The sequence below is a fragment of the Mustela putorius genome, unplaced genomic scaffold (genome assembly GCF_011764305.1).
Source record: "Mustela putorius furo isolate JIRA1106 unplaced genomic scaffold, ASM1176430v1.1 tig00000224_pilon_pilon_pilon, whole genome shotgun sequence".
In the NCBI taxonomy this organism is placed as follows: Eukaryota; Metazoa; Chordata; class Mammalia; order Carnivora; family Mustelidae; genus Mustela; species Mustela putorius.
In genome coordinates this window covers 2,009,176-2,023,053 of record NW_025421321.1, presented here as the reverse complement: position 1 = coordinate 2,023,053, position 13,878 = coordinate 2,009,176, and the positions used below count along the sequence as shown (strand labels likewise).

The 13,878-nt window shown below is 49.7% G+C and overlaps 1 protein-coding gene across 2 annotated transcripts in view; it reads left to right on the top strand.

Moving 5' to 3' along the window:
* Positions 1-11,696, top strand: part of SH3RF3 (SH3 domain containing ring finger 3) — a 368,285-nt gene extending 356,589 nt beyond the window's left edge. Inside the window, exons 9-10 of one of the 2 annotated variants that reach the window (XM_045077593.1) lie at positions 1,219-1,493; positions 8,612-11,696. In XM_045077593.1, the coding sequence (XP_044933528.1) occupies positions 1,219-1,493; positions 8,612-8,780 (444 nt within the window). In that variant the 3' untranslated portion in view covers positions 8,781-11,696. Of the gene's footprint in view, positions 1-1,218; positions 1,554-8,611 lie in introns of both variants that reach the window. The other variant, XM_004764328.3, reaches the window with a different exon arrangement.
* Positions 11,697-13,878: the final 2,182 nt, after the last annotated feature.

Genomic DNA, 13,878 nt, shown 5'->3' with positions numbered 1-13,878 from the left:
GTGCTTCCATGTAATCAGCACATGCTGAAGCTGACATGCCCATTCACTAACAGTGATATGCAGAATTCAGGGCAGCCATGGTGGCTGGTCCTGGTCACCCGAGGGCATTGCCCAGATCCTTCTCTAGGTCTGTGTCACCACCCCAGCCTGTTCTCTGTTTTTTTATTGAGATCTTGCTTTAAGCCCCTAGGATGCCCCTTCAGTACAAAGGGAATACTGAGCAGGGCCCCCAGGGGAGACTCTGCTCACGGTCCTGCCAGCCGGTGGCTTTGTGGGGCGCTGTGCAGTCCTCCAGGGGAACTGGGAGTAAGCTGAAGCAGGAGAGCAGTCTGCACATCCTAGGGGGACAGCGTATTGATGGCCCCATGATTATAAGGGCAGATCCTTCTGATTATGTCACAGGTGTTGTGTGTGAAGAGCCATGACCTGCTAGCTGTCACATCCCATAGCAGCCCTTTCTCTTAAGATAAGGAAGCTACCTGCTGGGGAAAGAGGTCTTATCAGGATGTTTCCCACTGAGGGAATTCACCGAGAGAGAAGTCACCCTCACTGGGGAGTTGCCCTGGGCTCTGGGACAAGTGGTCCTTCCCACCTGCAAAGAACTTTCTCAGGGAATCTATGCGGTATACACACACACACACACACACACACACCACTGCTGGTTTCCTGTGTGGTATAAAGAAATCTGTGCAGAGAAGAGTTTGCCTACAGCGCTGCCCAGGGTTTCCAAACAAAGATGCGTCCAGGCTACATGGGCTCTGGTTCTATAAACTGGTTGAAGGAGCTAATCTCAGGAAGCGTGATGTAGAGTCATTTCACTCCCCTCTTAGGTAAAAAAAAAAAAGCAAATTATGTTGACTGCTGGCTCCTTCATCACAGCAAGTGAATTGCCCATCTGGAATGGTCCTGTGATGGCGAGGTGGGGGGTGTTGTCGGGAAGGCCCCCCCTGCCGACAGAATCGTTTCCTGGGAGTAGTGCCTTCTGGGCTGCCTCTGGGCCTCCTGGGTCCATTTGGGTCACTTGCACCAGGTTTGGGAAAGAAAGGAAAACAAGAGTTGGAGAAACTTTCAGTCTTAACTTTGTTTTCTTCCTCTAACCAGCTTTACTAGATTTGTTTAAAGTTTCTAAGTAAGATGATACTTCCCTCCTCACTTGTCAACAGCAAAGGCATTTAGGAGTGTTAACCCACGGGATTTCAATTCTGTGTGTCTTTCCAGAAAGAGAAGAAGAGTGGGCTGCTGAAGCTTCTCGCTGGGGCATCCACCAAGAAGAAATCTCGCTCCCCACCATCCGTCTCTCCAACTCACGACTCCCAGGTGGCAGTGGACTCCTCACTCCAGGGTGCAGTGGGGCCTGAAGTGTCCTCACTGTCCATCCACGGCAGGGCAGGGTCCTGCCCCATAGAGAGCGAGATGCAGGGTGCCGTGGGCATGGAACCGCTGCACAGAAAGGCGGGCTCCTTGGATCTGAACTTCTCCTCGTCCCCCTCCAGGCAAGCATCTCTCTCCATGGCTGCCATCCGTCCCGAACCCAAGCCTTTGTCCAGGGAGAGGTAAGGGGGGAGGGTGGGCTCACGTCCTCTGGCACCTTGGTGTGGGCTGGTCTCTGAGATTAGAGCCATTGAGGGAAAGAGTAACAAAGGGGATTTTCTGTGGAATAAATTTATCCAGCATCCCTCTTACCACATCTCCTCCTGAGCCTGGCTCCTGAGCTTGGCTGGTGACCATCGGATAAAACACATTTGGGAATGAAGGGGGGCATATTTCATGTTCCGAATCCACCTGGATCCTGAGTTTGGGATTTGCAAGGGATTCATCAGGACATTTGGCAGAACTGATGGGGTACTGAGCCCAAAGAAAGCAATGATGTTAGTGAGAGACTACGCCCCCTCAGCCCTGTGGAAACCTGGAGTGCCCTACCCCGGAAGCCAGCTACGACATCTTAAAGTTATAAAACATTACCCCCAGATTGGCTTCAAGGTTTATAGTCTGTTGGGTTGAACCATACAAAATTGCCAGTATTCACTGTTTTTTACCAAAACCAGAAACGTCATAGTTAAGCTTAGAGTTTTACAGAGCAACGAACAATCTACAGGGTGGCCTCAGGTGCTTGAACTTTACAAGGGGTCAGAAACTGGTGTCCTGTTCAGTGGAGGGGCCCATTTGAGGTAGTTCTTCAAGAGCTTCGAATAAGGGTTGGAAGGCACTGCAGGGAGAGAGGATGGTGTCAAATTAAGACAGGGGGGAAGTACTCTTCCCCTTCTAAGTGGCTTCTTGTTGGAACACTGCTTAAATAGTAAAACTGTGAGCAGTCTCCTGAGAGAGCAAACTTGACATTTCTGTCAGAATGCCCCTCCCCTCAGCCACACTGACTGACAGCCAGCCCTTTCCTGTGTCTCCTGGTGCTTGAAGCCTGAGAAGGCCAACACTGTCCTGAGCACCCACTAACCTCCAGCACCAAGGCAAGGCTAGCTGAGGTTCCGTGTAAATGGGGGATGACATAACTTCTGTCAAGGCCCAGGTGGGGAAATCCACAGACGTCGTAGGTCATAAGGTCTCCGTCGCAACCACTCAGCTCTGCCATGACAGCGTGAAGGCAGCCATAGACAACATAGAAATGACGGGTGTGGGTATTCCAGTAAAACTCCACTCACGGAAACCAAGATTTAAATTTCATGTGATTTTCTTGTGTCACGAAATAGTCTTGTTTTGATTTGGTTTTCAGCCATTTAAAAAAGTAAAAGTATGTTTTGTTCTCGGACCACACAAACCAGCCACAGGCCAGTTTGCCAAGACATACCCAGACGATGGGCTTTAGGGTTGATGCTGTGGTACTGAGATCCAGGGCATGGAGAGGACAATTTCCCCAGGTGGTGGAGTGACAGCGTGAGCTTGGTATGGATTTCTGTAATTCTGCATTTAGAATTATAGCTAGCGTTTGGGGAGTGACATTCAGACACCCAACAACCAGCATGGATTCCAGTCGAAAATACCTACCACAGCCATGCTGTGCATCAGCTTACCATCTGCTGGCATGTTCTAGGTGTCTTGTGTGTGTTACCTCAGTCCTTGCAAGAACCCTTCAAATTCAGTATCCCATCTTATAGCTGAGGAAACAGAGGTTATTCACAGGCTAAGCCACTTGCTCAAGATCACACAGCAAGTTAGCTGCCAAGCCAGTGATTGAAGTGAGGGCTTTCCAACCACGGAGCATGGGCTCTGAACCGCTTTGAGGAGCATGGTCAGCAGTCGTGCCAATGTAGTTTGCCCACCAAGGGATCTGGGTGTCTCTGGTCTTCAGACACTATGGACCATGTCATAGCCCTGCCAGGATATTAGCATATGCTTCAGGGTCCTCTGCAGTTGGTCACCACCCCCTGTGTATTCAATATACAACTGTCGTTCAGACTCACTCAGTGCAGGACCCGTTAGCATGACGTGTCTCCCCTACAGCAAATCCCCAGGCCCTGAGGAGACTGAGTTCACACCTTACCACACCACACCTGATACCACACCGCACACACAGACAAAACACACACATCACACACCTGATACCACAACACACACGCACAGGACACACACACCACACACACTCCACCACACTTGATACCACACCACACACACGTACTGCACACATGCACACATGTACCCCCAAACACACACATCACACACATATCACACCACACACATACACATACCACACATAGGCACACATGTATACCTCCAAACACAAACACCACACACACTCACCATACCTGATAGCATACCACACACACACACCCCACACCACACATATACACACATGCACCACACATACCACACACATACCTCAGACACATCTCACACAAATACCACATACACACAATTTCTCTTTCTTCCTCTACTTCCCTCCAGGGAGCCTCCTCCAACTTTGTGTAGTGCTTTCATGTCAGAACCTTCTTCCTTCCACAAGACCAACCCCCAGCTGCCTGTGATTTCTGAATGTGGTTCCCTATCCCTTTGCCTCAGGTCATGATGTTGGTGACTCCTGAGAGTGACAGACCTAGATATTTCAAAGCTGCTCTCATATTTCCCCTAGGTTTCTATTCTCCTCAGATCCCTCTACTTCCAGACTCCTTCATAAAAGGTCTTAAAAGACCCTATTCTAAAAAATCATGGGAGTCTATGATTAACTAGAAAGTTCAGAGAATTACTCTCATTCTGTGAATATTCCATCTAATCAGGGCTTATTGTACCCAGAGACTCTTGGCACCCTGCTTGTTCCCAGCACACTGTGCAGCTCATTAGTGATGAGAGTTTTCAAAATACAGCCTGAAACCAAACTACTGCCTAATGAGCCCCCAGATGCCCCCTTCCCTCACCCTGTGCAGCCCATCAGCTGCCTGGTGTCCTGGAGAGCCCCAGCAGGTTGGAGCGAGGGTTTAACAAAGGAAAGGCTTAGTCTCTGAGCTGAGGCAGCTCCCGAAAGCACTTGGCCTAGGACCCTGCAGGCTCGTGAATAAGACTTAGCTAGCAGCTGGAGGGGAGCAGCCCTAGTAAGACTCACCTCTCTAGAGGCCCCGGCATTCGCTCCACAGGCCACAGAGCTGCTGAGAGCCAGCTGTGTGCAAGGCCACTTTACAGGCTCAAAGGTGGGAGAAAGGCAAAGGGCAGCTGGGGCTCAGATTCCAGGAGGTTTCTACCACCAGTGTGCTGAGGAAGGGGCCTCTCTACCTTGAGCGGAGCAGCTGGACTGTGGCTGCTGCATGTCTGGGGTGTCGCCTATGTCCATACTCCCTCGGATCTCTCCATTTTTCTCCAGAGGATCAGAGGATTTGGGGGGACACCGGGAGCTGCTCTCCAAACTCTCACAGAGGAAGGAACTTTGGGCTGGAGTGAGGCCTCCCAGGGGAGTGAACCATGGAGAACATCCTCCAGGCCCACCAGGCCAGGCCTGCAAGTCATCTCACTTAGTGGCAGGCCCGGCTCTCAGGAGACCTGTAGGAGCCAAACTCATAGGCCTAATGCATAAACCAGGGTGCCCATCACTACCCCTTCCTTGGGACCCTAATCTTCGGCCATCTAGATATATTAAGTCCTATGGACAGTGTGTACAGGGAGCCACATTTCTGGAAGGTACCCGGGGAACACAGAAGAGCACTGTAGTTACGGGACCCAGTAATACTGTCCAATGCCCTGGCTCCCTGGCAGGGATATACCAACCCTGGACAAGTGCGTTGGAATTCTTGGGCCAGCCACCCCACCACCCATCCTCTGGATGCCTGCCTCCCAGCTCTCTCATATCTCGGGGAGGTTACAAAGTAGCTCTGAGAGATAGGTGCACTGACCACTTACCCAAATAAGTGTTCACCCAAATAGGTGTTTTCATTTTTTCGAGTCCCCATTTCCCTATCTACAAACTAGGGATATACCTGTCTGAGGGTTATAATATTTGTAAAACACAGAGATCAATACATGGGAAAGTATGAATGCATGAAAAAGAACATTAATAATATTGGAAATGATGTATGTAATATTGTGAAATGCTGTGACCTTTAGAAGAATGATCTGATGATGCCCCCAGTGCTGCCTGTCACCCCCTCCTCAACCTTTGATTGGCAATGTCGTTTTGCCCACGTCTTCACACACACCATGTCTTTATCCTCCTCTTTTACCAGCCTGTGAATTGTTTGGTTTTGTTAGGATTTAAAAGGTTTTTGGCTTTGATCTATCATGTGTCATGGTAGGCAGAGTAATGGCTTCCCAAAGATGTCTATGCTCTACTCCCCAAAACCATGGCTTCGAGGCCTCACATAGTCTCAAGGAATGAAACCTGAAGGCAGAACAAAGGTTGCTAACCAGCTAACTCTAAAATTGAGAGATTATCCTGGATTATCTGGCTGGGCGCAGTATGACCCCAGAGTCCTTGTAAGTAAGAAAGAAAGGCAGCAGAGAAGGTCAAGGTGATGAGGTGTGAGGACTCAAGCAGCGTTGCTGGCTTTGAAGACGCAGAAGGGAGTGTCCAGCCAGGAATGTAGGCAGCCTCCAGGAGTGCCTTCCCCCTAGAGCCTCTGGAAGGAGTGCAGCCTGGGAGATGATATCAGATGTCTGACTTGAAGAACTGTGAGTAAGAAATTAATGCTGAGTTATGCCACCAAGTTTGTGGAAATTTGTTACAGCAGCAACAGGCAAGTAATACATGTGTTGCTATCAGAGTTTAGTGTTTAGGATATAAACATATGCTTATTTCCAAGAGCCTAGAAGGACTCTTCTCTGCGATGAGCACATTCTGCCAGCTTGGGGATCACACGTGCTCAACAGCACTGAAGAAAGTGCTCTGAAGAGCTGGGCACTCACAGGCCCCCCTTGGGACCCCCGTTGTCAGGAGGAGGGGCAGATGAGACAGGAGGAAGACACATCACCCTTCACATGTGATGCTAATTGCAATAGGCAATGGTAGGAATTCATGCTGATCTTGAGCCTTCTGATTTCCTGAGTTTTATGTCTGAAAATTATCTGTGGTTAACATAACCTTAACACAGTACAGGGAAGTAAGTCTCTTCTGATCTATGATGCCGCAGTCATAACACGAGAGTTATACTGTCCTTAACTGTTCATTTGGCCCTTTGTGTCTGTAACAGGGAGTATCAGTTACTTTCATGCAGCAGGAAAAATAGCTCTGAATCTTGGAATGATCTGGACAGGAACATTAACTGCTCGACTCTTATACAAAAGGCCCACATCATCCATCTGGGCTCATTAAGTCATTGAATTGCTCAGAAGCACCAAATTACTTTTTTTCTAGCAAATTACATTTTCAGAGTTGCTTGTTGCTTCACATCTGGCAGTGGAGGCTAAAGCCAAAACTTGTCTTGAAGTCTGAGAAATCATCTCACTCTTTGCCTTTTCTTCCTCAGGGAAGAGAAGGAGGCAGGTGTTTGACAAAGAGGTGGAGGGTGGCAGAGAGCCACAGGGAAGGTCAGCACTGGTCTTTGTGGTCGTGCACACAGCCTTGGGGCAGGAGGTGTGGGAATCAAGCAGCCTGCGCGGCACTGGGCGATCTCATGGATTTCACAGACACAGAGGCCATTTGTCCTTTGGGGAGTGGCTGCAGGCTGCCGTTTGTAGAGATTCTGGGCGGGGAGGAGGGCGAGAGGCATACAGTCCTTTCTCTCCTCCTTTATAATCCCAAAGCCAGCATCTGAAGCCAAGGAACAGCAGTAAGAATGGGCCTGACCCTCCCACACCTACAGACGTTCTGAAGCACTTAGGTTGCCTGGCCGGACTTGCTCCCTCAGTAGCAGGAGCCCCCTGCTTACCTGCCAAGTTGGCCTTGGGAGCCACCATGCTCTCTGCCCCCTACTTTCAAAGCCTGGAACAAGCTGGGGCTGGAAGCTTCCAGAGAGGGGCCTGGGTCTTCTCTGCCTATGCATTGTCCCCGCCGTCTCCAGAGCACCAACCCCAGCTGCCCCAAACCATGGCTTTCCTATCCTAACCCCGATGGGCCAGCGCCCAGGCCCTCTGCACAGGTGGCTGAAAAATGAAGACTCGCTCAGCACTTTGACCTTGACTCTCAGACGGCAGCAAGCAAATATTGACCCCTAGAACATGTTGAAAAGCCACACTCCTAGACCCATTCCACAGAGATTCATCAGTAGGCCCAGGACAGAGCCAGGAAAATCTGACCCGGGGTCATGAAGTCCACGGCCACTCTTTAAGAAATTCTTTTGTTTTATAATGTTCTGATTTCTCCCAAGCCAAAATATACAGGTCAGAGATTCCGCATAGAGAGCCCCTTAACTGACCTCAGGACAGCCAGCTGTGGGGACACCTGGATGACCTCCTTCCGGGGCCATATGTGTGGCTGTGGCTAATGGGGGAGGCTGGACCCAGAGGACAGGTCTTCATAGCCCAGGATGACTGAGAGTGAAGGAACATCCCCTCCTTGTCTCTTCAGCCAGTGAGCCAGGATCACAGCCCAGGCATTGCCAAGAAGGAAAGAGCAGCAAGATAGTGCCTCCCAGGGGTGGCCCCTCTAGACCAGCTCAAGCCCTGGGTCTTTGAGGCCCAGCATCACCAACCCTCCAGTCCGTGGCTCCTCCCCAGCTCATTTCCTATTTGTGGGTGACCCAATCCCTGGAGGCCATCGGTCATTCTGCACCTGGGCCCCTAGTCTGGCTGACATTCCTTTCCTGTGGCCAGTGGCAGGCAGCAGGAGCTGCAGTGTACATTCTGGGCTGGGATGAGGGGCTATTTGCTGGGTGGCGGCTGCAGAGCTGCAGGTCTGCCCAGCTCCCACCGGCAGCAGAGGCTGCCCTCCTCCAGCTGCAGCTCCCCTCAAGGAGGCCACCGTCCCAGATGGGCTGGAGGGAGGGACAGCATTTCAGGCAGGAAGCATAGATCAGGGTCCAAAAGGACAACATAGGGAATATTTTTAATTTTAATAAAAAAATGAAAAGGTTGTATAAAAATTAAAATCAAAGTAGAGATTTTTTAAAGTGGGGGAAGTAGCCCTAAGTTATAATAATTTACACCGGATGGAAAAGGAAAGGTGGAGTGAAGAGCAGGCCCTGGGGGTCGTCCTCCAGCCTAAGGTCAGTCTCACCCAATGTGGTGTCTTGTTTCCCCCCAGGTACCGCGTGGTGGTCTCATATCCTCCCCAGAGCGAGGCAGAGATTGAGCTGAAGGAAGGCGACATAGTCTTTGTGCACAAGAAGCGAGAAGACGGCTGGTACAAGGGGACCCTGCAGAGGAACGGCCGCACGGGCCTCTTCCCGGGCAGCTTTGTGGAGAGTTTCTGAGGACACGCTCCCCACGCCCCACTCCCCAGTCACAAAGGCTCCCCGGGATCCCCAGGGGGCAAAGAGAAGCAGTCAGGGCCACCGAGGGCCCCAGGTCCCTTTTGAGGCTCCTGCGAGGCCACCCTGGACGGGGATGGGAGCTGGGGGATGTGGAGGTCGTGCCTTCGCTTACAGCCACCCACCAGGAGTGCACCTTGGGGTTGTTCTTCCACAAAATGCTTCCCTCTGCGTAAACTCTAAAGAACTATCTTTGAAAAGAGAAGATGCTGATGCGGGTTGATCGGCTCTGCAAGGGACTGCTAAGCTGCAGCCTTCTTGTTTGTTGCCCCCGAGAGCCTGGGCGCTGCGGAAGGGCTGCAGGGCTTGGATGGCAGGCACGGGGTCCGGGGCGGCAGCAGAAGATCTGAGGGCTGCCCCGGGCTGCTTGCGTGGGGTCCAGATTGCTCCATCACCTCTCTATATACCTCAGTCACCTGCCATCTGGCCACTCAGCAGGGGTGTTTCCGGCCCAGGGGTGTGGCTGGGTCGCCAGAGTCCCCCAGGCAACCCCACACGCAGCTCATGCAGGAGGCGTGAGATCGCACTTGGCTTTGTTTCCTACCCATATTATAAGCCACACATTTCATTTTGCGGCCACTGTCCCTTTGCATTGCTTCTTTCTTACAACATCTTTTTAAAGTAAAGCTGTCAAACTTTCTATATTTCTAATAGGTCATACATTGCCTATTTTTCATACATCTGGTGCTGCCTTTTTGTAAACCAGTAATGACTTGGTTGAGCTTGAGAGAAAAAAAAAATGTCTGAGCTGATATCAAGTGGGCAGAATTTTGATACATACCATATGAATTTTGGAAAACTCTGAAAAGCCCACATACTCAACATCAGTATTGGCTACTGCTCCACGGAGAAGAAGGAATCCATTTAAGTGGTTAGAGGGAGTTTGGAAAAAGTCAATTTCCTTAAACCCTTACCAAAGCCTCATTGCTATGTCTAGACAGTGATAATTATTATTCAAGAACTGGAACCATTTCAAGGAAGGGTCATTATAATTGCCTTGTGTGTGGCAGTAAAAAGAACATGAAGGTCAACCCCAGTCTAGGAAGGCAGAATTTTCCTTTTATTGCTGTAGGGAAAAGGACTACAATTAGCATTATCAAGATATGATTTCTTGGTACTGAAGCAGTTTTTAACCACAGTTCAGATTTACCACCTTGTGACAGTTCTGTCTTTTTTTTTTTTTTAAATAAGTATTTCCCTATCAGGCAGTACAAATGTTGGTCTAGAGACTGGAAATACAATGAGGAGAAAGGGATTTGAGGCATTGCTGCAGACTGACAGAATCCAAGGGAGCCAGGAGGAGAGAGAGAAGGGGCACCTTTGATCCTAGGACCTTGCCCTGGATGGGGTCCATCAAGGCCTCTTCCTGAGCCCAGCAGCCCAGACCTCCCACAGACACAGACGGGAGAAGCCCTGTCATCAGGCCATCTCATTCTCTAGAGAGTCAGACCTTAAGAATACATTCCTATCAGCTCAAAGTCACAATTGATAAGCCCCTTCTCTCTATTTTTTCAAAACCCACTCAGGTTTAAATTAGGCAGACTAAATTAGCCTTTGGTAACATAGCATCGCCTGATTTTCAAAGATGCAACAAAATCCAGAAACACATTCCCTTATATGATGTGATACCTTTGAAATATGAAGCACTTATTTTCAGAGTTCCTATTTGGGGCTGTGACTTGGCTATTTGTTACCACCCGGTGGTCACCACGAGGGTGGGATCATGCCTCAACAAAGGCTCTTCCCCTCTCTCCAGATGGTCATAGATTTAATAGACTTGAGAAATTGTTCTGAATCAAAGAAAGACAAAATCCTGCTTAAACCCAGGGAGCCCTATACATGAGTTAATGACAACCAGAAGGTATCCATTTGCCATTGATGCCAAATTAGTTGCCTGAAATGCACAAAAATCACATACGTGTTTAGAATCACGCCATCACCAAAACTGTGCATAGATGAATGTGCTGAGACACGTGTGCCCCCAGGGAGACCAGAACTAACAAATCCCCAGATAATAAGGAATTTTTTTTTTTTTTTAAATGAAGGCAGTTACCAAGCAACAGAACAGACTAACTTGGACCTTCTTTCCTCTCCCAGCCACCGCCCACACGATGCTCGTGGTAGGTAGGAATCGCTGAACAGCCTAGTGACTGTGGGCGAGGCAGGAGCAGAGAGCTGGGGCTGGTGGCCAGTGCCTTTGCAAGGCATCAGCTGACCTCTCTTGAGGCAGAGTTGGGGCAGGCATTGGCATGACCTCGGGAAGGAAGCAATGCCATAGGCCAGCCATCACGCTCTGGGCTGTTTTCAAACACATTTAAGCCAAATCCATCAGCCTTCATGACCATTTAGCCCACAGACAAGAGAAAAAGAAGAATTAGGCCAACTTGTTCTAAATAACCAACTCATTTTGGCTACTAAGATGAAACCAACACCTTGTTTGAATGCTCACATTCTACCCTGGCCCAGCAACTTAGACATCTTGGTTATCAGTGGCATTTGGCAGCCAAAGTGACTTGCTTTGAGCAATGCAGTAGAGCTCATAGCCACTACCAAGGTCAGCAGACACTGAAGTGACAGGGACATCTGGTCCACCAAAGAGCCTCAGAAGTGGAGTGGGGAGACAGTGAGCAGGCAATTCCCTGGCAGCCTCACCGTGTGAATGCCAGGCTCTGGCACTCCAAACAAGCTCAGCTGCCTGGCTGGGATGTTCTTTGTACTTTGCACAGTTCACACACACACACACACTAATGTTTTTGTTACACACAAATGTCAGCGTGTGATTTTGGAAGAATTGACAGTGATGACAAACTATGATGCCTGTGTTTCTGAGTCTTTAAATAAAAATGAACATGGAGAGGCCTTGTGTCTGGATGATGTGAGTAGTGAGGTTGGGGGCAGAGGCTGAGTGAGCCCAAGCAAAAATGTCCAAGTGGGTAGGAGCATGAGGGGGCCGGTGCCACACAGCATCCCTGCAGGCCAGCATGTTGACTCACCCATCCACCACCGCAGAATGCTTCCATGTGGGGAGCACAGGGTGGTTGGCCATTAAGGATACTGGGAATTTCAAGACTGCCATATCCAGCACATGCCAGAGAGCCACTGGCTGGGCAGTAAGGATTGAGCTGGTGAGTGTGCAGGACCACTAGCTCTCCTCCAGTGGCTGGTTTGCCTAGAAAGTAGAGCGACTGTTTCCCGATGACTTTCCTTCCTTCCTTGTGGGAAAGGGTTTCGTGTCAGTACTCAAGTCCATCAATTCCAGAAGTGCCTGGAATTGACCTCCCAGACCAGCACACTCATCACCCTGCCCTTGTGTGTCTTGCTCTCACAGTGCTCAAGCTGTGGGGAGCCGTTTTCTGAAGCACAAGGAGAAGAGTGCCTGGAATCCACCAACACGAGGGCCTTCAGGAGACCACCAACCTCCAGAAAAGTGGGACTGTCCCCACATCAGCCAGATAGACAATGCCTGGCAGAGCGTTGCCCCAGCTTGAAATATGTTGGGGTATTTCTTGAGATAAGATCTCACTGCCTTTGTAACCAAGACACCCCCCCACCATATTCTTTGAGTATCACATATATCCTTGAGCTGGAAGGAAGCTTAGCAAGGAGACATTTTCCTTCTACAAAAATTAAAGGAATGTATATGAGCACAGGTTGTGGGTGGGGAGTATAGTGAGGGCCCAGCACTATAATAAGGAAGTATATTATATGCTCACTTAGTCCTCCCGCCCTCGGTGAAATTTACTCATCCTCATTTGCTAGATGAGCAACGAAGGTTAGAAGAGGTGAAATGAATTGTCTCAGGTCACATTGCTCACAGAACACTATGACCTAGACTCAAGCCTATTGAAGCACCAGAAGCTGGACCCTAAACCCTCCACAGAAATGAAATGTCAAGAATGACAGCATGAGAAGAGGGGGACAGAGGACATATAGGCAGTACCCACCACAATATGTCAGGAAAGGGTGCCCGGCTGGACAATGACAAGTCTGTGGGGCAGAGGTACCCTGACTGTAGAGCCCCTCAGATGCCTCCCTGGGATTCTGTCCTGAAACTGTGCTTTTTTGAGGGTGGGGAGGCCAGGGCCTGGGGCTTTTCCAAATGGAGGGACTGACACACGATCCATGAACTTTGCCTTATACTTAATTTACAAACATCATCTTGCCTCATCCTTACAGCATCTCCTTGAGATGGGGTCCTTACTCCCCTTTAATAGATGAAGAAATCAAGACTCTAAGAAACTACACCATTGGATCTGAATTCAATGAGTGGCAGAGCCAGGACTTCTGATGTCCAACTTCCAGCTCTTTACTGAATGTGGCAGAAACCCTGAAATGATGTTTGTAGCAGGCAACACTCTCTCTGCTATCAGCTGGAACCACCTTCGGAGGTGGGCACTGCTATCGTGCTATTTATAGATGGAGAATCAGAGGCAACGCAAGGCCTGATGTAAGACCACACACTAGTGCATGGGCAAGCTGTGGTTGAAACAGGATTGAATGCTAAGAGGAGTCTAGGCTCAGTCCCATAGGCAGGGGAGCCACTGGTGGCTTTTAGCAGTTGCTCTGAGCTGTGCCTGAGGGAACACACCCTGGGCCCATACTAGAGGGAAGAAGGACTAGAGCAGCTCTAGGTCCCTTCCAATGTTGAGATAAATGTTTCTTCTCTCACTTAGACATGTGGAGGACACAGCACCCCCTCCTAAAGCCTGTGCTGCTCAGAGAAAATGCTGAGGCCTGAATCCCTCCCACGCTAAGCCAGTTCCCACCACTAGCCTGGTCTCACAGACCCAGTCACCATCTTTGTGGATCTTCTACGAATCCTTATTGATTTGAACATGTTGGAGTTCTCATCTCATTTTCACTTGGTATTACCCTTCCAAGTGTCTCTCTTAATCTCCCAAAGGGGGCTACACTTGGCTGCCCACAAGGGAGTGCATCTCGGACTTGTGACCTGCAGGTGTCCTGATTTAGGCTGAGCTGTTGTCACCCAATATTCAAGGCTGGTCCCAGTATGCTGAGGTCTGTCCCAGGACTAGAACTG